Source organism: Equus quagga, chromosome 4, assembly GCF_021613505.1.
Source record: "Equus quagga isolate Etosha38 chromosome 4, UCLA_HA_Equagga_1.0, whole genome shotgun sequence".
Taxonomy (NCBI): Eukaryota; Metazoa; Chordata; class Mammalia; order Perissodactyla; family Equidae; genus Equus; species Equus quagga.
Window position 1 is genome coordinate 131,982,374 of NC_060270.1, and position 22,119 is coordinate 132,004,492.

Sequence of the window (22,119 nt, forward strand, 5' to 3'; positions counted from 1 at the left end):
TAGAACAAGGCTATTCAAAATATGGTCTATGAACGATTTGTGATCCATCCAACATGAAAGAGTGAGCTTGTGCCAGAAAGAAAGCTAAGTGTGTCACTCATCAGCTGACTTTTTTTTATAACCAGACTTTCTTGATAAAGGAAGCGATGTGTTGATTATAATCTGGCACAGGCGCCTCAAATCGCTACAGACCGGAGAACGGGTGCTGCTTACTTCTTTCAAGTGCCATTACAATTTCACTGCTAAGAGTTAGGTTAACTGTATTGTGGGGGAAAAATTTAAATGACAGTTATAAGTGTCATCTATAACTCATCTATTTTTTAATCCCATCCATCCAAGGATCCTATCCAGAAGGTAAATTAAATTTTATAAACTCCACAGAATTTAACGTTAACCTTCAGATGTGTTGAAGTGTTACTGACATTACTCACCCCAGAGGCGCTCTCTAGATTCCCACGTTAGTGAGAAACATCATCTGCTGTTGATAGACATTTGTTTTTAAACTTGGGAGAAAAACAGTATGAATTGAATCATTTGTTAATAAGATCTCTCTAAAAATTGGCTTAATTTATTTTCACATTGCAATCAGTGAAAACATTTAAATTCACCTTTATGAAAAAATTGAATTTTTATACTATTTGTGCAACCACTAGTTGCTTTTTTACAATAAAAATTGTTAGGAAAAAAGGTATGGAAATTTACAGCTCTGAATCCTATTAACTAAGGGGAGGCATACGAACTATTTTAAGATTTCTCAGAGTAAAAGATAGTATAAAATATTTTTAAGAACCAGCTTATAATTCAAACATTCCTTGATTTTTAAAAATTTTTTAGTATGGCATAATTCCTCTAGAAATTTAAAAATATAGTATGGTCTTTTGTAAAAGTAATCATTTCCTCTTTCTGCAACGTCTTACTAAGCTGTACCTGCATTAGCTTAATACTGAAGGCAAATACATGGACAATCAACATTTTAGGAAAAACTCATCAGTTTTAGATATACAAGAGCCCAATTTAGCTTCTGCAATGGCTAGTTTATTGAACCAACAAGCTACTTCTTAAAGAATTTAAACGTATATTTACATGTCGTAAGAAGAGAGCTCCTTTGGCACCTGAGTTGAGAACAATATACTGCAGTAAAGATCTCTAAAAGAAAGTTGTCTAAAGACTATATTTTATCCATCTATACATATATACATACAACAATACATATACATATACACATATGCACACACACACAAGTAGAATTAACTTTTCCTTTAAGAAATGCTGAAGATGTAAAAGTTATTCACCATTTAGCCAAATAAAGTGACCTGATGGTTATTAAGAACAGTTTTAAGTTATTTGGAGTCTAACCAAATTTCAAGAAACTAAAGGTTTTACAGTAATATATAATTCAAAGGGGGGAAATGCAAGATTTTTTTAAATCAAAATATCTTTTTGATATAGTAACATGGTCATGAGGTTAAAGTTATCTTAACATAATAACAGGCTTTTTGATAGTCACCAGGTGCAAAGTCACCAAAGATTACCCAAAAAGGAGTGAATCTGCCCCCAGTAGGACTGAACACAAGTCAGCAGCCACAGGTCAAACATTCTGCTGTCCCTAGACTCTGACTTGCATTGGTCCCAGCAAAGGTCATTAGAGGCCACTGTGCACACCACCTTCTGCTGCGCCCACCACTTGCCAGGAATTTTACACAAGCACTTTCGAGGAGTTGACGCCACCATGCTTTATGATCACGGTCACTACTGCTGACTCTCGTATTGTGTTCACAGTCCTGCTGGTGTTACGATATTTTTTATGCAGACTTTTAGAACTCTGAATGACTGGCTTGTATTCTAAGACTTAAAAGACATCTAAATTCTGTTAAGTTGTCTGTCAGCATTTTCTTCTTCACTCAATTAATAAATATATTTTGCAGACTAAACAGAGTGCACATTCAGTTTTACCTAAGTATCTTCGACTCCAGAAATTCTGGAGGATGAAAGTCCCCTATGCTTGTATACCATCTATTCTCCATTTCTCAGACCTTGTTAAATCTGAAGTGTGCTGAGAGTGGGCAAAAGACATCTGAGTTAAAAAATCATGCCATGCTACTCTTTTCTCTGCTCCAACTTGTATAGAATACCCCTAAATCAGGCTTCTAACTCCCTCTTTGCTCTGGTTGAAGGATCTATCTCATATAGCAGAACATATATATGGCAATCTTACACAGTTTCAAAACATTCGTCATTGAAAACCATTTTCAAGTGTAAAATATCTCTTGAGCATCTATAAAACAGTATATATTCTTGCTTAAACTTGACACTGCTATCCTACACAAAATTCTGTCAACAGAAGCACAGTACAGGATTCACCTCAGAGAACATATCAAATTCAAACGTCTTCATTTTGTTCAGTCTGCATCAACCACAATATAATTCAAACCACTTTTTTCCTGATATGTAAAATACTTAGAAAAATCCATTTGAATTTGAATTCTTTCATTAATATATAAACTCAAATGCACAATTTTATTTTTTGTCATATATTTAAATATCTTCTTCTCTGCAGACTTGATATCTCAGGATAGGAAATAAAATTCTACTAGCAGCTAGTAATTTAGCATTAAAACTCTTCCCTAAATTCTGCTATGCAAAAGTGCATTTACAATATAAACATGCCATATGTGAAGCTGCAAACCACCATCTCACATGGGAGTGGATTTCAAATTCCAAATGCAGTCCAAGCGAGTCAAAGAGACCCGTGCTAACAGAGCAGATCTGAGACAAGTTCATGGGGAGTGGGCAACGAGTCATCAAAGCGAAACCTTTTGGACACCATGCTGCTATCCTCCGGGATGTTCTCTTTGTCCTCTCGGTCACTACAGGTTCCATTACAGGAGGACTTGGAGGTCCTGTCTTCAGAGGACCACAGCACATGATCCTGACTCTGAGAGGAACCAGAAGTTTCTTCAGGGTGAAACAAGTTTCCAAAGTCCCACTGCTGCAGCCACGAGTGAGAGAGGCAGGACTCCGCCGTGGGCCTCTTCCTTTGAGAGAAAGAACAAGGGAAACTGAGAACCAAAGTCAAGTCAGAGAGGTCTGCAGTTTGATAGATTATAGACTTATTTTTTATTTATCATGAAAATAACACAAATCCATGGTACAGAAGGGAATAATAGGAAAACGGGGGTCCTAGGGCTTCCTTAATTCTGACACGTGCTCAAAATTCAGCTTATCATGGGGCTTCCAGATGAGACTATCTGGTCAAAAGGTTTGTGAACATGTTAGCCTCCCAAATAAAAATTAGTAAAATTATAAAGTCTCTTGGGTTTACAAACCCTTGAAAGGAAAATATATGTAATTTATAATCTCTATTATCTTGTATTCTTAAAAGCAATAACTGTTAAATCTTGAAAACAAAGGCTACTCTTCAATGATGTTTATCCAACATTTTGAGTTTTTAAATTTTGTTTTCTATTATAAAAATAATATGGTCAAATATCACAACATTTCAAAGGAAGGAAAACACCTCTTTGTCTTCAGAACTCCAACCTTAATACAACCACGATAACCGTGAGAACATGTTTCCTTAGTCTTTGTTTTTATGTTCATTTTTTCTTGCATATAAAAAAATTAATGTGCTAATTATAGAAATTTTAGAATGTAATTGAAAAAATATTTAAGAAAATGAAAACTGCTTATAAGCAGAAACAAATAGTATTATTACTCTTTCTACTAAATAACCATTCGTGTCTAAAATATAGTCAGTGAGAATTTGTTTAGTCTTGTAGTAAGCCAAAAAAATAATTCACAAACCTATGAGGTTTTTTTTCTTAAACAGATAAGGAAACTGAGTCCTCAAGGAGATGACATAACGGCCAGAGATAAAAGGCCTGACAAGTAAGTAAACACGGCTGATCCGGGTGAAGAAAGGGGAGTTCAGCTTTTTCTTTTCCTGCTTTGAAGCTGCCAATGAGTGAGGTAAGAGTCCTAAGCTATAGCTCCAAGTCCCTTCTTTAGTAAGCAGGCAAAGAGCATCTGATCCTTAAAGATTTGACAATCAGTAATCTGTACGTGTTACCTAACTATGATTATTTAACTACAGATTGTTCACAGCAAAGTCTCATCATGACCTGCCACGCGCACTGCAAACCTGCTCTGAATTCCTTCAGGGAATTTCAGGGATTAGTGGAAGGGTGAGAGAGAAATAACCCAAATCTTCTCTTCAATCCAAAATTCCCCGTGGTACATTTTACATTTCCCATGTTTGAAGTCACGGATTTGTTAATGATTTCTTATACCACTTCTCTTCCCATTTTACCTGAAACTTGAGAGGATACTTCTAATAATTTTATATCGTCTTAGAATGTATCTTTCGTCATAGACACATATTATTTATTTTGTAATACTATTTAAACAAATTAATGTTATTACTCACTCTGGATTTTTTACCAAAAGGCTTTGGACAAAGTCTGTGGCCAGCTGTGAAACTGACGAAAAAGTTTCTTCTGAATAATCTACATTAACTTGAGAAATATTGAGGTATGTTTCTTGATTATCTTCGCCCACAAATGGGGACGTATGAGTTAGTAGCATATATGCTATTATACCAATATTCCTAAAAACAAATAAGGGACAAGAGGGGAACTTAAAAAGTGTGTTAATCTTAAAACATTTATATAAAGTAAAATCAATACTCAACACATTCCTGTCCTCGAAACTTGTATGGTTTGACTACAAACTTAAATCACTTTTCAAAGTTCCTATATTATTAAAACTAAAATAACTGCATTACATCAAAGTTTGCCTCACAGAAAAAGAGTATGAGGGAAATGCACGTACGTTATATAATTATAAACATACTAAATATATATCTTTACATCTGCGGTCTGCCCTTCACACAGACCCCTGCTATCGAGGACACGAAGTTGCTCAAAGAGCAGCATTTCTCAAAGGTGTCCAATGACGCAGTAACGATCCGTGAGACATAAACAGCGGCTCTGTGCAAACACAGTCTGCAGGTTCGACAAAGCACAAAGTTGTGTGGGCAGATTTTTTTCATTGCAAAACTTTTCAGAGGCTTAAATATGTTAATGACAAGCCTGGTGCTCAAGGGCCGGAAGAAGACACTACATACAGGACACGTGTCACCTTCTTAGTTAGCCACAGGACCCTTTTCCCTCGGCAAATCCACGACAGTTCCGTGGAACACAGGGAATATGTCTAAACTCTTCCATTGGCCTGTGGAGTCAGTGCCACACGGTGGTCCCTACTCAAGTTCCAGCGTCAATTCCAGTTCTCCTCCCTCCGATAGTCTCTGTGCTAGCCACAAAGTCTCACAGTACCCTAGAGAGAGACTCTTAGGAAACTCAACTTTTGCCTGCACCTGACCTCATTCTTCTGCTGAGCAAAAGCCTTCCTCGCGCTTCAGACCCAGATCAGGTGTCTCCCATCTGGTGCCCGTCTGCGCTTGCTCTATGCTTATTAAACGGCATTTCATCTTTCTTATGGGACAGGTAGCAGGGCACAGGCTGAGCCTCCCTCCAAGAAAAGGTTTTCCCTTGTTAGTCCTGTATCTTTGGCTCAAAGCCAAAGTGTTACTTAAAAAGAATGAGCATGTAAATGTTTTCCTGCGACAAAATAATAATACTTGAACAAAATCTTTTAAAGAAAGCCTTATTATTTACTTTTGGAATCAAAGAACTCTAGAACATATACTACCCAACTTTTAACAAAAGCATTTAGGTAACTAACAACATCTTACCACATATCTGTTGCTGTGGTAATAGGATCATAGTTTAGGATTTCTGGAGCTGAAAGAGAAAATAAAACTCAAATTCAATACTGACAAATTTAAAAACATGAACATTATTTTACATTAAATTAAAACTGGATTTAATTTTAAAGAAAACTAATATAAGATCAATAGAAATTTAGTATTATATTAATTATCCTGTGACTAGACATTTACACATATCTAACACTGAGCAAATTATATAACCAGATGATTCAAAAGCACCAATAATCTTCCTGGAGTAACAGGTAGCCTTAGAGTTTTTTTTTTTTTAAATCATTAAGATGAATCTCAAGAAGAACAATTATGAAGTAAAATGTTACAAGCTGAATCTTTTCAAAATTTTAATTTTATTACTGCTATGAATTAGTTTGCATTATTTTACCAGACTGATTTAAGATTTTCCCTTCAGGGTAAATAAAAACACATGCATTTACAATGACATTAAGAGCAAATTATGCTTGCTGGAATTGCTTAGATTTTCAAGTAAATTAAATATCCCTCTTAAACTATCAAAAACCTAACTTTCTAAGCAATTAATTTCCCACTGTCTCTGCCCATCAAAATTTTTTTTTTTCCTGAGGAAGATTAGCCCACAGCTAACATCTGTACCAATCTTCCTCTATTTTGTAGTGGGTCACTGCCACAGCATGGCTGAGGAATGGTGTAGGTCCACACCCGGAATCCAAACCCGCAAACCTGGGCCGCTGAGAGGAGTGCACCAAACTTAACCACTAGGCCACGGGGCTGGCCCTCTGTCAAAATTTTTTAAAAAGTGCAAAATAAATTCTCTATACTTTCTAAACATTACTATAAATTTCAAATTGGTAGAGTCCAAACTAGGATTTACCCTTGAATAATAACTTATTTCAAAGTATGGTTTCATAATTTTTCCAAAGAGCAACTGTCTCCTAAACCCTAACATTTTGTTAACAAAGCCCTCGAGCCATAAATATCAGCAGCTTGCTGGCCCCTAAACCTTTCCTGTCCTTCTGTGAGCTGTGCTATCTCTAATCACAGCCATTTATTCTAGGACACTACAGCCCCTATTAGCATTCAAAGGTTAGAATGTGCTTTGCTTTTCATTTTGGAAGGCCAGTGGCCTAGCTGAGCAGCATCTGCTCTGTTTGGTTGTATCTTTCCAATGCATGCATGGGGAGATCAACATCAGCAACAACAAAAAAGTACAAAAATATTCTTACTATAAATTACAATACTTTAAATTTATATGCTGCTTCTTACAATTTAAATTATCTTTCATCCGTATGATCTAATTTGTTGATTAGTACAACATTCTTAGATTACCTAGTCATAGGTTCTTTTGGCACCATTCTTCAAAATCTCGCTTTTCCCACCCTAGGCAAAACCTCCCACTTCAAAGCAGCAGCAACAAACAGCAAGGAGTCGGGCTACCGATCCCACAAGGCTGGAGCTGCCCCCCCTCTAAACAGCTCGGGGGTCAGGACGGGACAGAGCAGACCGACGTCCACCCAGCAGCCAGGCTTCAAAGGCGAGAATGGGCCACTTGATTCTGTGTTTTCCTCTTTTTCTATTTTCTCCCATTCCCTAACTTCCCTTTACTCATTTTTCTTTATGTACAAATGTTAAACTTCTGAACTTATAGGGCCAATGTCCTGTGAGTCATTGTGAATGTCTCAATAATCCCACATTCACTACAATTCATTTAAATGTGTCATAACCAACTTCAGTGCATTAAAATACTTGATCCAAATATATCCTGGAATTACACGCTCTACAATATAGTTTTATAGAGGCATCATTTAGTTAATAAATTTCAAAATGGTGTAGAAAATAAAGGGAAATGCTTACCTAAGTATTCTGGTGTTCCCATGATTTCCCGAAGTTCACAAGCATTCCCTATTTTTCGAGACATTCCAAAATCCACAATTTTTATGTCCCCAAGAGGGTAGATGCTGCTCAATAAGATATTCTGTGGCTAAATAAAGCACAGCAAAAAAATGATAAGTAATATACAACAATAAAAGAATACCAGTTTGGGATCAGAGGTAAATTAAGTAGAATTTATCGTTAAGCTAGCCAGCCTTGGTGGTCTAGCAGTTAAGACTCAGCACTCTCACTGCCATGGCCTCGTTTGTTTCCCGGTCAGGAAACCACACCACCCACCGGTCGGTTGTCACACCGTGGGGGCTGCGTGTTGCTGTGACGCTGAAAGCTATGCCACTGGTATTTCAGATACCAGCAGGGTCACCCATTGTGGACAGGTTTCAGCAGAGCTTCCAGACCTGACAGACTAGGAAGAAGGACCTGGCCACCCACTTCCAAAACTGGAGGAAAAAGAAATTAGATGGATACACTGATAGACTGATTATGAGATACAGAATATCTCAGTATTAAAGACAAGACTACTTAAATCTGCCCACTATAAAGTCCAAGAAGGCTTTACTGGATGATACTTAAGCTGAATCATAAAGGATAAACAGGAGCTAGCCAGTTAGAAAGGTGGTCTGGGCAACAGCACAACAGAAGGCATGAAGGAATAAAAGGCACACACTTCCAGAAAGAGAAAATGGTTCAGTACGGTGTGATGTTCTGGGTCTGACTGTTCCCAGGCTTTTGCTCAGACGGTAGGGAGCATGGGAGGTTTCGCCCACTGCCTCCTAGGACCCTGTGACAGCTTTCTGACTGCAGGCCTGAGGCCTATTACAAAGCTCCCTGCCACTGTCACCACTGCCCAGCACTGCTCCCAAAGTCTGTGCCAAGAATCACAAGCCTTCCCTTGGGGAGGTCCCGTGCTTGTGTGTCATTAAATCACAGCGACCATTACAGGAGAGGAGGGCCAGGCGTCAGCTCCACTGTCGTCACTGCAGGCTTTACAGACACAAAGCCAGGTTCCCACACCCTCCCTCACTTCAAGTTCTGTGCAACGCTGTGTAACACACTTGTCTTTAGCAGGAAAAAGACCTAACAGGAAGCTGGGGGGCGGTATGACTACCTTATATTTACCATGTTGCTACTCTTCCCTTATCTTACTGTACAGGACACCACGGGGCAGCTGGAGAGTAAATACCGCCCTTCCTCCATAGGGGGACCACACAGAAGAGATTTCATTTTTGAAAAAGGGGTGAGATAAAGAGGGAAAGATGCTAAGACTAGTTTGAGACACAAACTTTAAAGTGTCTACAGGACGTCCAAATAGTATCTAATCTACACTTGGAAAAAATGATCTGGAATTTAAGAGAGGCCTGGGCTCCAGGGAGAGCTTTGAGAGCCATCACTATTATCAGAGTGGGCGTGGAGGCCAAAGGGTCACACAGGGAGACTGGTCAGAGAGAGGAGCCCAACATTCCAAAAAGGACAAGACTCAGATGTTCCGTCCGCGGAAGGCTGTGGAGGAAGGCGAAGGAGAAAGGATGATTAAGAGGAGAGACTGAAGCGGCATTTCAGGGCCTGGGAAGGGGGTGAACAGTCTGGGGGAAAGGAGGAGCCAGAAGACGGGGAGCCTCCGGAGAGAGAAGACTGAGCGCGGGGCTGCGAGGAAGCAGGGCCGGCGGAGGGGCTGAGAGCTGGAGCGAGATGAGCGCGGAGAGGAAGACAGCGTCACGAGGCGGGCAGGCCCCGGAAGCGGGGGTGACAGCGACATGGAGAGGCACGAGCGCAGGAGCAGAACACACAGCAGTGATGGGTTAAGAGCCCGGTGATTGAGCTCAGCTGCCCACACACACAGTCTTCTCTCCATCAATACAAACTCCAGTCCACGCAGCGCCAAGTGAACGAGGAGCGCAGCGGCGCAGTCTGGACGCCCGCGACCTGGCCTGTCCACGCCAGCTCGCAACTGTGCACGTGGAGAGCAGAGACGGCACACCTTGTGTCACTTAAAATCACACTACGTACCTTTAAATCAAGGTGTACAATGTTGTTCTGATGTAGATAATAAACCCCTTCAAGTATTTGTTTAATGAGTCTGATAATGTCATTTTCAGAGACCATTTCAGCCACTTCAGGTAAACACAAGTTGAAAATTTCTCCACCGGCAGCACTGAAATAAAATTCAAATAACAGACAGCTGAAAAATCACTGACCTGAAAATAACAGCTTTTAAATACTGTATATCTATGAAGTAAGACACACAGCCACCTGAACTTCAGTCTCTCTCTACACACATTTCAGGGCTGGCGGGAGGGGCAGAGGAAGGATCTTTAAAGAAGCAAGTAAATGACAAGAATATTTCAAATTCTAGGTGTGACTACTTGAATAATTAACCAACAAAATTGAATAGCTTTATAACTCAGTAATATTGTAGTCTGCCTTAATGCTGCAGCAAAAATAACAGCTAGCTAACCTCCTGAGCTCGGCTCTGCCCCCTGCCTTCATTTCATTTATGTACACACACACATGAGTGTCATCAGTTTGATCCTCATGACAACCATGTGAGGTGGGTGGTTATTATCCCCATTTGACAGATGAAGAATCAAGTAGCAAGAGGTTCACCAACTTGCACAAGGTCCCACAGTGACAGGGGCCACGACGAGTCTGTTACACGCGTGAACATCTGATTCTTAACCAGTAGGCTGCACTGCCACACCACACAGGACACTGGCAGCCAGAATCCAACTCCCCCTTTTTTTTAAAGAACTGAAGATCTAAAGAATATTGATAAAGGCATTGTGAAAAAGCCCTAGGTTTAGAATCTAATAATCTAAACTTAAATCCTAAATCCAACGTTCACCAGCAATATAACTCACGGTCACTCACTCACTGAGTTTCCCCAACTGTGAAACAGACGTTATCAGTGAACTCAGCAAATTTTGATTTCTTTTTTTTGAGGACAAAAATCTAAATAAGATAAAATTTGTCAGAAGATCACGCAAAAACATCTAGATGGTTATTCATCAAATTTATAAGGTGTGTTTGCAAATATCTCAAGTAAAGCATATTATACGTGATAAAATAGGAACTCACTCTCGAAAACACTATTATTTTTCTTTCTTTGTTTCACTGCTGTATCCACAGCCACAAGAACAATGTGTGGCATATAGAAGAAGGTAGTCAGTAAGTGTTTGTTGAATGAATGAATGATGTAACAGGCAGCCATTCTTCAGAGTGGCTGAAACTGAAATTCAGAAGTCTTGGTGAGTGCCAAGAGGAAGAAGCATGCCATATGTATTAGGGGCCATGAGAAGAAAAACATCAATATGGTTGAAAATTTGAGTCCCACACTGAAAGTCACAGGATGGACCTTCCCACTGCAGATGAACCTCCCATCAAGCACGTGTACCCAGTGTGCCAATGACAGGCCACAGGGATTTGCTGCTTTATACTCTATCTATGACATTCCAGAAAAAACTGAGGGACAGCCGGTAAGGAATACACAGGAAAGCCCTGATCATGTATTCTTCACATTTCAACTGCCCCAAACTCCCGAAACTCCCAGAAAAATTCATGAGAAATTAACGGTAATATTTGTCTCAAGGTATCATGGTAGAGACAATCTGAGTGTGAAAAATTTAGTTTGCTATAAAATTTATAGTAGTGAACTCCAAAGTAAGGTATAGAAAGACAGTATTAGAAATACACATTCTGGGGCTGGCCTGGTGGCACAGCGGTTGGTTAAGTGCGTACACTCCACTTCGGCGGCCCAGGGTTCGCCGGTTCAGATCCTGGGTGTGCGTCCCACATATAAAGTAGAGGAAGATGGGCCTGGATGTTAGCTCAGGGCCAGTCTTCCTCAGCAAAAAGAGGAGGATTGGCAGCAGTTAGCTCAGGGCTAATCTTCCTCAAAAAAAAAAAAAGAGAAAGAAAGAAAAAAGAAATTCACATTCTTCTGAAACAAATAAATTAATCCTTCTGAACAATTCACATACAGACCATCCCCAGCGGCTCCTAGGTCTCCCTGTCAGATGTACACAGTCACAGCCCTGCTCAGGGTCTCCCGAGGGAAGAGGGACTCCACAGGCCAGACTGCCAGTGACACGCTCACCCTTTCCCTTTTGGGTTACATTATTTAGTTTTAACGAAACAAATCCTCTCAAAACAGAACGTGGTCTAAATATATTCCTGAAAAGACACTGTAGACAACATTACTAATGCAATCATAAGCAAATAAGAAAATGAAGAGATGACACTTTACATTCTCCTAGAATGAGTTCCTTGCTAGGGACTTTATAAGATAAAGTTGATAAGAAATCGGACCAAATCATTTGAAATTATAAGAAAACTGCATAAGATATGGATTTACATCCACTAGTAAGATGTGGAAAATGCCAGAAAGATCCGAATGCTTCATATATATGGCAACATAAATTGCTTAGGTAAGACATCCACTCTTGAACACTTTATAATCATTTATGTACCAACATTTTACATTACATTCACTAAAGTTAATTCAATAGCCAGAACCTTCCACTAATTCTAATATTCAAAACAAAACATAAGAAAACAAACTGCGACAAAGTGTGTAAAGCACTCTGCAGTGCCTGGGACATAAGAGACAGGACAGCAGGTTGCTCGCAGGGCTGCTGCTGAAATCAAGAGCGCCTGGGGTCCGTCCTGGCTCTGCCACCAACTCGCTACCTTAACTGGGACAACTGTGCCTCTGTTTCTTCCAGTGTACCGTAACGACACATAAGGAAAACGACAGCTCCTACTGCAGAGGGCTGCTCTAAGAACTAAGTTAGATAAGCCAGGTGAAGTACTAAGAACAGCACATGTTCAAAGGATCAAAGCAGATGACCTGTGTTAAGCAGTGTCTGACGCCTGGTAAATGTTCAGTAAATATTAGCTGCTCTTACAGGGAGTTGACAAATGTTAATTCCAAATCTAGCGACATCCAGCCTTTCTGAATTCTGGGGTTTCTTGTTGAATTCTGATTAGGAAGGCAATTTAAAGAGTCTTGCTAAATTAAAACTCATTTTTAGAAACACTGCATCATACACATAAAAACACAATATATTCTTAAGTGGAAAGACTGTTGTAAGAGAGTATGCCCAGGAGATCACAATTTTGTTTCTAAAGGTATACATGCATAGACTGAAACGTAAGAATAATTTTAAAATACAGAAATATGTCATAAAAATCACCACAGTTTACATATGATTTCTATTTTCTATATCCTCTAATTTCGTTTTTTTCTTGTTTTTTTTTTTTTAAAGATTTTATTTTTTTCCTTTTTCTCCCCAAATCCCCCCGGTACATAGTTGTATATTCTTCGTTGTGGGTCCTTCTAGTTGTGGCATGTGGGATGCTGCTTCAGCATGGCTTGATGAGCAGTGTCATGTCCGCGCCCAGGATTCGAACCAACGAAACACTGGGCCACCTGCAGCGGAGCGCGCGAACTTAACGGCTTGGCCACGGGGCCAGCCCCTATACCCTCTAATTTTAACACAATGAATAGGTATTATTTTTATAAACAGAAGTATCCTAAGGGTCTTTGTTTATTCAGTAACAAAATCAAACAAATACTATGTTTGTCAGCCAGTTGGACTGTCTCTTCCTTTTAGTTTGGCGAGCTGACCAATGGCTTTTTTGTAGCATTTATTGGTGCCATTTTCCCCACAAAAGAGGGACACAGGTGGAGCCACGGGAAGTGGAAAATGAGGAAGACTTAAGAGGAGGGAAAGAACAGACAACGCGAGAAGCAGATTGCAGAGGTGAGCAGACACTGGAAGCTGGAAGCATAATGGGAGCAGTGTGCAGGTGCAGACAAGCAGACACTTTGTTAAGACAAGCCACTCAGAGCAGTGACTACACAGCAGAACAAATGTCTCTACAGTCAGAAAAGCCACGTAGCTCACTGTCATCATCCTAGAAAGTACATTCAGGTACTCCTCCTCTTTCTCTGTTAGAAGAGTGTGCCCCTGAGGGACATCGAGCGCACATTCGGAACCCCACAGTGCCTGTGTTCACCGGCCTGTGTATCTGGAGACATGCTGTGTGTGTGACGAGAGCACTTTACAGTTACGCTGTCAGGCAAACCTAGGTGCTACACACTATCTACATCTCCAGCTGCCTTTTCCAGCTTTCTGAAGCACACTCTAAAAATTAGTAGGGAAGTAGAAAACATCTTTGAGAAAGACTCCCATAACACAATAAAGTCAACATATAAAAGATGAATATCAGAATATTTTCCTATCCAAACTGATGGATTTCCTTGGGTACTAGAGGGCCAAGATTTTCAGTAAAACAAAGTACTATTTCCCTTATCCACAAAATACAGATTCCATTCATTTTATCTATATAGCTTTGGAGGGCCATAGTAAAGATTTTTAAATTAAGTATTTATTTCTAGCAATCAACATGAAGTCGTTTTAAATTTTTTATATTAAGGGTCTCTTTTAGAGTTATATTCCTACGCTAATGATGGAAACACAGCTGGCGGAATTTTAGAATGGAAAGACAACTAGTCAGGGTATTTCCTGCCTCTAAATCAGAACATGTGAAGTGAATACCAGTCTCCCTTTTGGGAGGATTGTTTCAAGAATCAAATGAGAAGACAGATGAAGTGTTTAGCACAGTGTCTGCTATACAGTAAATGCCCAGCATGTATTACTGTTGCAATTGTTATGATTACATGAAAATGTGCTGTCTGGTGCTCAGATTGAGCTCCCTCCAGAAGGTGAGGCTTTCTACTTCGCATGCTTTGCTATTGTGTTATATGGTCTTGTCATTTCCTACTGGGTTCATACTATTTAAAGATATTTAGTAGACAACATAAGCTGGTAATTTCTAGACAAAAAAAAAATATTCTTTCTCTCCCATACGATCTCACAGAGCTCATTAATCCAAGCACATTCCCCTACTGAACCCCACTATTTCTAGGACAAAGTTCTTGTCCCATGTTCTCCAAATGATAATAACTACTCCTCATAATCAATTTTAGCTGGCTCAAAATTCAGCACTAAAAAATTAATGTGTCCAATTTGGAATACCTTCTTTCCAGAAGTTAAAAAAAAAGCTTTGTATCTCTTTTATCTAATGCTCCAAATATGCTTTTAAAACACTTGTTATAGAAAAGTCATTGCCTCATGGAGAGTGGGGCTGGAATGACTCAACTATCATAACATTTCCCCCCAATTTATAAAGAGATCTAATACTACCTTCCAGAAAGAGAGTATTTATGTTACTTTTCAAATAATCAAAGAAAAGGCTAAAAAATCATTCAGACTTTATAATTGGTAATGAAATACTTTCCTGTGGACTAAGTATTAAGACAAAAATAAAAGACTCAGCAATTATTAAAAAGTGACAAGCTGATTGCAAGAATTTAAGTTTAATTCACAAAAGTAAACAACTTAATTTGGTTAACAAATAGGTTTAGGTGAAATATAGAGGCAAAACAAAACACAAAACCAAAAATAAAATAGAGCTATCGGAACACACAGCTATAACAGTTTCAAAACAAAATTTTAGTTAGATTCATATATTCAGCAAATACAACAATTCAAAAAAGTGCCTTTTTAAAGTGATTATGCACTATCCATATAAGGAGAAATGTGACAATATCTAATGCAACTACACATGCATTTACTCTTTGACCCAGCAATCACGCTTCTAGAAATGTACCATAAAACCACACCTCCACAAATAGTGCCCATTTGTAGAAGACGGACTGAATAAAGCACGATACAACCACACAATGAGTACCAGGCAGCCACTTAAAAAAGGGCAATAATAACAGTAGTAAGAAAGATGCCCAAGAACTAATACAGAATGATTTCTAGGATATAATGTTAAGTCTAACATAAAGTAAGGTACAAAAGAGCATATATAATATGCTACCTTTTCTGTAGGAAAGAAAGGGGAATGTAAATGCATCCAAATTTGCTTATATATACAAGAAGGAACACATAAATGAGCCAGAAACTAGAAAATATGGTTACCTATAAAGGCTGGGTGGGAAGAGAGTAGAAAGGATAGGAATGGAAGTAACACTTCGTAATATGCCTTTATAGACATCTTTGAGGGTTTTTTTTGGGGGGGGGGGGGTGCTGGGGAAGACTGGCCCTGAGCCCCTGAGCTAACATCTGTTGCCAATCCTCCTCTTTTGCCTGAGGAATAGTGTCCCTGAGCTAACATCTGTGCTAATCTTCCTCCATTTTTTTGTATGTGGGATGCCACCACAGCATGGCTTGATGAGCAGTGTGTTGGTTCATGCCTGGGATCCAAACCCACGAAACCCAGGCTGCCGAAGCAGGGTGCGTGAACCTAACCGCTGCACCACTGGGCTGGCCTCAACATCTTTGAGTTTTGAATCATGTAAATCTTTTTTACAATTCCAAAAAAAATAAAGGATTTAAAAATCAAATCCTAAGATTGAATATGAACAGAAACACGTGTACCTAACTATATAACTCTGACCGTACATCCTTAGTGGGCTATATTCTACAGACAAAAAGAATGGCAAAAAAAGGCTGACCTTCACTGAGGAACTTTTACTAAGTGGTATTAGTATTGTTATGCCGGAGCTATTTTGCATGTATTGTGGTTTGATAAGGCAAACAAGTGGGTAAATGTCATTGAGAACCAGGATTCTCACGGCGGGTGACGGGAGAAACGAATATGGGAAGTGAGAGGTGACACGGAGCCCTGTGGGATAGGACTTGAATGGGAGCTATCAGAATGAACTCATGAGTTCTTAAAAACGTTATTTCCTAACACTATCCTTAGAAAATGCCTGGAAACGATACTCTGTTAACAATGAGCATGTCCAGCTCCTCGACCTTGGTTTCTAAATAACATTCTCCACTAAAAAGAACCAGAACTTCTCAGACAGATGGCTGATGGCAGGTCCGGGGTAGGGAAAACAAAAGGTGCCCCTGGAAATCTTGGCGTGCCATAAAGCAAGGAAGTCCTCCACTACAGAGATCACATCAAAAGGGCACAGTAAGAAGCTTAAAATGGTACCACTAGACAAATGGGGGACAATTTGGGCACAAAAGATAATGGCAGAGGGGCCGGCCCCATGGCTAAGTGTTAGGTTCGCGTGTTCTGCTTCAGCGGCCCAGGGTTTCACCGGTTCAGATCCTGAGCGCAGACATGGCACCGCTCATCAGGCCATGCTGAGGCGGCATCCCACATGCCACAACTAGAGGGACCCACAACTAAAAATACACAACTATGTACTGGGGGGCTTTGGGAGAAAAAGGAAACATAAAATCTTTGGAAAAAAAATAATAATGGCAGAAACTATTATTCATTAATCACAAAAAATAAACCACGAATCTATACTGATATTAAAAAGGGGGAAAGGAAGGGCAGCTCTTCTTTACAGAAGAATGCCAGTTGAAGAAATTTAAAAGGAATAGTAGAATTAGAAGTCATCATTTTCTGACACTCACTATAACAATTCAAACAAGTAGTGTCAACGGTTACCAAAATCACTAGAAGATAAGCTATTAAAAAAGAGAATATCCACAAGGTCTCAAAATATCACCACCCAGATTACTTATTAATTATAAAGGGGAAAAGGTTCCTTACAATGGGGCGGGCTGGCCGACTCCACCTCAGCCATGTTCTAATTAACAAAGCCAATAAGAGAACCGCCTGATGGCAGCTGCCGTCTGATGTGACTCCATAAGAAAGACACCTCTTCGCCTACACTAGCCTTCTTGCCAAAAGTGCTGAACCTGAATCTAATCATGAGAAAACAATCAGACGAATCCAGAATGTAGTTTATTTCATGTGACAACTGATACAGACTTCCTCCCAAAAGGTCAATGTCACGAAAAATAAAGTGACTAAAGAGGATTAACAAACAAATACAATGTGTGAATCTTGACTGTCTCTTGTATTGGAATTTAGGAAAAAATAGGCCTATAAGACATGTTTGAGGTAATCAAAGAAATTTAAATATGGACTGTGTATTAGGTGATCCTACTGAATTAAGGTTAACTTTCTCAGGTTTATACTGGTGTTGGTTAAGCAGAAGAATGCTCGTACTCTTTGGAATAAATACTTTGGCATGCAAAGGAGAAATGTCATGACACCTACAACCTTCAAGTGATTCAGTAAAGAAGCCAAAACGTCAACAACTGGTGAATCAAGCTGAAGAGGATGAGCGTTAACTGTACTATCCTTTCAACTCCTCTGTAGATTTGAAATATTGTAAAATCAAAAAGTTGGGGAAGAAACATGAGTATGTAGGATAGTTTGAGGAGGGGATCAAATTGGTTACTGTTATTAAAGACTCTACCATTTTATTTTTGCTATATAAAAAATTATGCCACCTTATTAAAACAGCTAAACTTTGTCTGATGTGACAATGCCACCCCTAAGTGATAGGCACAGTAACTAAACCAAAGTCCTAGTAATAACTTTCAGTAGGCCTCAGTTGCTCTGTAAGAAATTAAACATATTAATCCACTCAACATTTACTGAGGGCTTGCTCTGCTTCAGCCACAGGGGACTGGGACCCTTAACACTTCTGCCCTCACGGCACTCAGTTACTGGGCAGGGGACCTGAATCAATTTTCTGAGTATGAACAGCGTCCCTCCATCAAATGTGTCAATACTTTGTGATGCATTTTGTTGTCGCTATTTGGATGAACCACAAAAACAGGATTTTATGAAAGTGGTCAATGCTTCTATGTATAGTCACCTTCCAAACCCAGAATTCCATTACTGTTTTGGAAAAATGTTAGCTGCTTTTCACATACTTCCAACAAGAAGATGTCGTGCAAGCAGACAACTTTTTAAAGGTCAGCTGAAGAATCTGACAAAAACAATCCAAAATATATGAAAAATGAAATCATATTGGTAGGATCCTGGGCTTTTCTGCAATTCTAATTTATTTTGAAGGTACTATAATATACCTTAATTGGTATGTTGGTGTTCTGGGAACTGTACAAAGTATCCACTCTTAAATGCACTACTTGTCACTAACATTTTGCAAAATAAGCATTTTGATTTACAAACTGATTCCAGGCAATCAACTCTCCTGGTACAAAAACATATTGATTTTTTATAAATATATAGACAAACCTCTTCATCCTTAAGACAACTGAATACTAAAATTAGGTTAATATACTTTTAAATTCAAAAGGTAATGATGCAGGTTAGCTACCAAAAAGAATTACCATATTTATAACGCACTTTTTCTAATACAAGCATTTATTATCTCTTTAGTTTATTATAAAATAGATTTATGAAATACTATCAAAACCTAAAGCATACTAAACATTTGTTTTTCTAAATCACTTATGATCTCTTTAGTTTATTATAAAAGAGATTTATCAAAAACCAAAAGCATACTAAACATAAATTTAGCTGATCTCTTCCAATAGTTGCAGATGTTCAAACACATTTGTTATATACTTATAATAAATGTGTCAGACTGTCATGCAATAAAGGTACTTTTTAGAATCGCATGTCAATATATTGGTTAACAAACCAGTCAGCTTAACCATGCTCTACCCCACCTGACGAACTGCTGATTATTTGGGAATTTTCAACTTTATATGACTTTGGAAAGAGAGAGATTTTACTCCGTATTGCTACAATTCCTAACAGTCTTCTGCACATCACATACTAAATAAAACTGGTTTTTTTAACAAACAATGTGCTAGGCCCACCTTCATGCCAGCTTACCTTTCTATTCTCCTCGGCTCATTTCATTGGATGTGTTTTCAAAGAGATGGACAAAATATATAAATGATTTCAATTCTATTTGCCCACCGGATTGTTTTGCAGAAAAACTCATCAATTTTCTGTGCCGTTAGCAATGAAAGTATACTCATCTCACCACATTCGCCAAGCACTGTTGTCACTTATTTAGTTTGTGATGTTTAATTAGTTTTTGTGTATGTGTATGTGTGTGAGGCTATACATTTAGCCTTGTGAAAATATTTGAATGTAAACTATTTCCCTCTAACATTTTATCAGCAGGAATCCTTGCAAGTTCTTATCGTATTCTTGTTCTTGACATTTTAAGTAATTTTATCCCACCAATTAAAATAGATACTTTAAATTTACTTAAAATTGAAGAGTATACTCACTATTCCAATATCAAAATGATTTCACTTGCATTTTCATAGACTTCATGAAGATTAATTACGTGGGGACAGGACTTGGCCAACTCAAGCACAGCAATCTCATGCAGAATCTCTGCTCGACAATCCTGTCCTCTTCTTCTCTTTTTCAGAAATTTTGCAGCATACTCTTGGCCAGTAGATTTTGATATACACTGTCTAACCACAGCAAATTTTCCTCTGGAAGAAAAAATGAGAACAACCAGTTTTAACTTTTCCATAAAAAATAGCATCATTATAACACAGATACTGTTATCCCTCCAACTTAAAGTCAATCCTTTCAAACAATCATTCCATTAGGAATTTATCTGTTCTCTCAACTGAATCAAATACTGCCCGTACTTTTCAAAATTTATAGTACTATCACTTAAAAATGAAAACGACAGGGGCTGGCCCCGTGGCGGAGTGGTTAAGTTCGCGCGCTCCGCTGCAGGCGGCCCAGTGTTTCGTTGGTTCGAATCCTGGGCGCGGACATGGCACTGCTCATCAAACCACGCTGAGGCAGAGTCCCACATGCCACAACTACAAGGACCCACAACAAAGAATATGCAACTATGTACCGGGGGGCTTTGGGGAGAAAAAGGAAAAAAATAAAATCTTAAAAAAAAAAAAAATGAAAACGACAAATGTAATAACAGGATAAGACAGAATTCTATTTGTTCTTCACTATTAATATAACATGTTATCATTGTAGGAGATCTCTTTTGCATCCCGTCTCCATGGCATACTCTTGATATAAATTACTGTGTTTAAGTGTCACAACAGTCCTATACAGTAAACACTATTCTGTTTTGCAGACCCCAAAGAGGATATGTATCTTGGTCTATTTCCAAAGACCATACCCTTAACAGGGTATCACATTAACTCTCTAATCAAAATACCTTTTCTTCAAATACAAAAAATTACAGTGAATGCGAAAATGGGTATTTGACATTTAATTTTGTTAGTGTAATCACTTTGCCTTTCCAACACCACTTTTAACAAGCTTTGAAGCATTCTACCACAATTTGTCAGTTGTTTTACCAGTAAATCTTAGTATCATTCAGTAGTCTGTGAAGCCTGTGACAGCTATCAAAGGTATGTGTGTCCTATGGACAGTATCCAAAGATACTTTACAATCACCTAAGAAAAGTTACCAACAGTATGTACAAACACACCCATTACAGTGATGTTTATCATTTTAGGAGTAAGTATGTTTTTAGCTCTCTACAATAGAAGTGCTCAGCATCTCAGCCAAAATTTAAAGACACTGGCAAATATGTGTATTCTAAGACTATGGTCACCCAAAATCTAGTTTCCCAAAGAACTAAAGTTATTTTGAGTAAGACTATTTTAAGCAACAAATAAAAGCTATTGACTTCCTACCCAGAAAAATGTACACATGCCCTTAAATAGAAAGTATTACATACAATTCCAGAGGGTTTTCAAATTTCAAAGCCCATCCATAAATCTCCTAAGCCTGAGTCCAGGGTATCCAAAATTAAGAACCTTTATCCTTAGTCTCTAATTACTCTCTAGATACTAACAAATCAGGCATAAATAAAGGATCTTCAGAGAGTTAGTTTTGTTTCACAACTCCTCTTGCCCCAATTCCCCTTAGAATGTATTTCTAACACAGCATATCAGGGGCTTAGCAAGGCAAACTATTTTTAATACACTTGGTGTTTGGAGCGAAGGTGAGGTAGGGGTGCGGGTGGGGGACAAAATAAATTTCTGGATTGTATTTCACTTGCCATTCACTAGGACCAAGATGACAAAGATTCCTACTCTTTATTTCCCAAATTTCCTCCAAACTGGGGCCAAGGAAAAGCAGTGGAAATCAAGCTGAAAAAGTATAGCTCCTAATGCCAAAAACAAAGTGACCAAGCTATAATTTGACTCAGTTCCTATTGTGTATTAGTTAGCAAAGTAAAGATTTTATAATTACTGCAGTAATTAGGGCCCACAGGGTCCCTGCCCTCATGGGGCTTTTACTTAGTGGTGAACATTGACAAATAAATAATCACCAACGTCATGTGGTCGCCTTTGCTTCTGGTTGAGGAGTGCTATACTTGTTTAAGAAAGCCTCTGGAGAATGCCTGAAACATAAAAAGGGTTATTATTTAATTTTGTTCTTTGTTTCTGAGCAAATTCTGGTTTGTAGATACAATCATAAAATTACAGCAGAGCTAAACTGTCACAACAATATATCGATGCAACAAATTTGCATGCACAAACCTGATTCTTTGAAAAAAACTTTTCATTTATGATATGAGGATGTTTAATTTTAACTATAAGATTTTTCTCACTGTATGCAAAAGGAACACAAACGGATGCATTTCAATGAGCACACAA

At 38.6% G+C, this 22,119-nt stretch overlaps 1 protein-coding gene across 2 annotated transcripts in view; it reads right to left on the reverse strand.

Moving 5' to 3' along the window:
• Positions 1-1,013: 1,013 nt before the first annotated feature.
• Positions 1,014-22,119, reverse strand: part of STK17B (serine/threonine kinase 17b) — a 35,172-nt gene continuing 14,066 nt past the window's right edge. For both annotated transcript variants that reach the window (XM_046659343.1, XM_046659345.1), the window contains exons 3-8: positions 19,753-19,965; positions 9,656-9,800; positions 7,613-7,739; positions 5,753-5,801; positions 4,427-4,606; positions 1,014-3,035 (exon numbers count right to left, since the gene is read on the reverse strand). In XM_046659343.1, the coding sequence (XP_046515299.1) occupies positions 2,753-3,035; positions 4,427-4,606; positions 5,753-5,801; positions 7,613-7,739; positions 9,656-9,800; positions 19,753-19,965 (997 nt within the window). In that variant the 3' untranslated portion in view covers positions 1,014-2,752. The remainder of the gene's footprint in view (positions 3,036-4,426; positions 4,607-5,752; positions 5,802-7,612; positions 7,740-9,655; positions 9,801-19,752; positions 19,966-22,119) is intronic.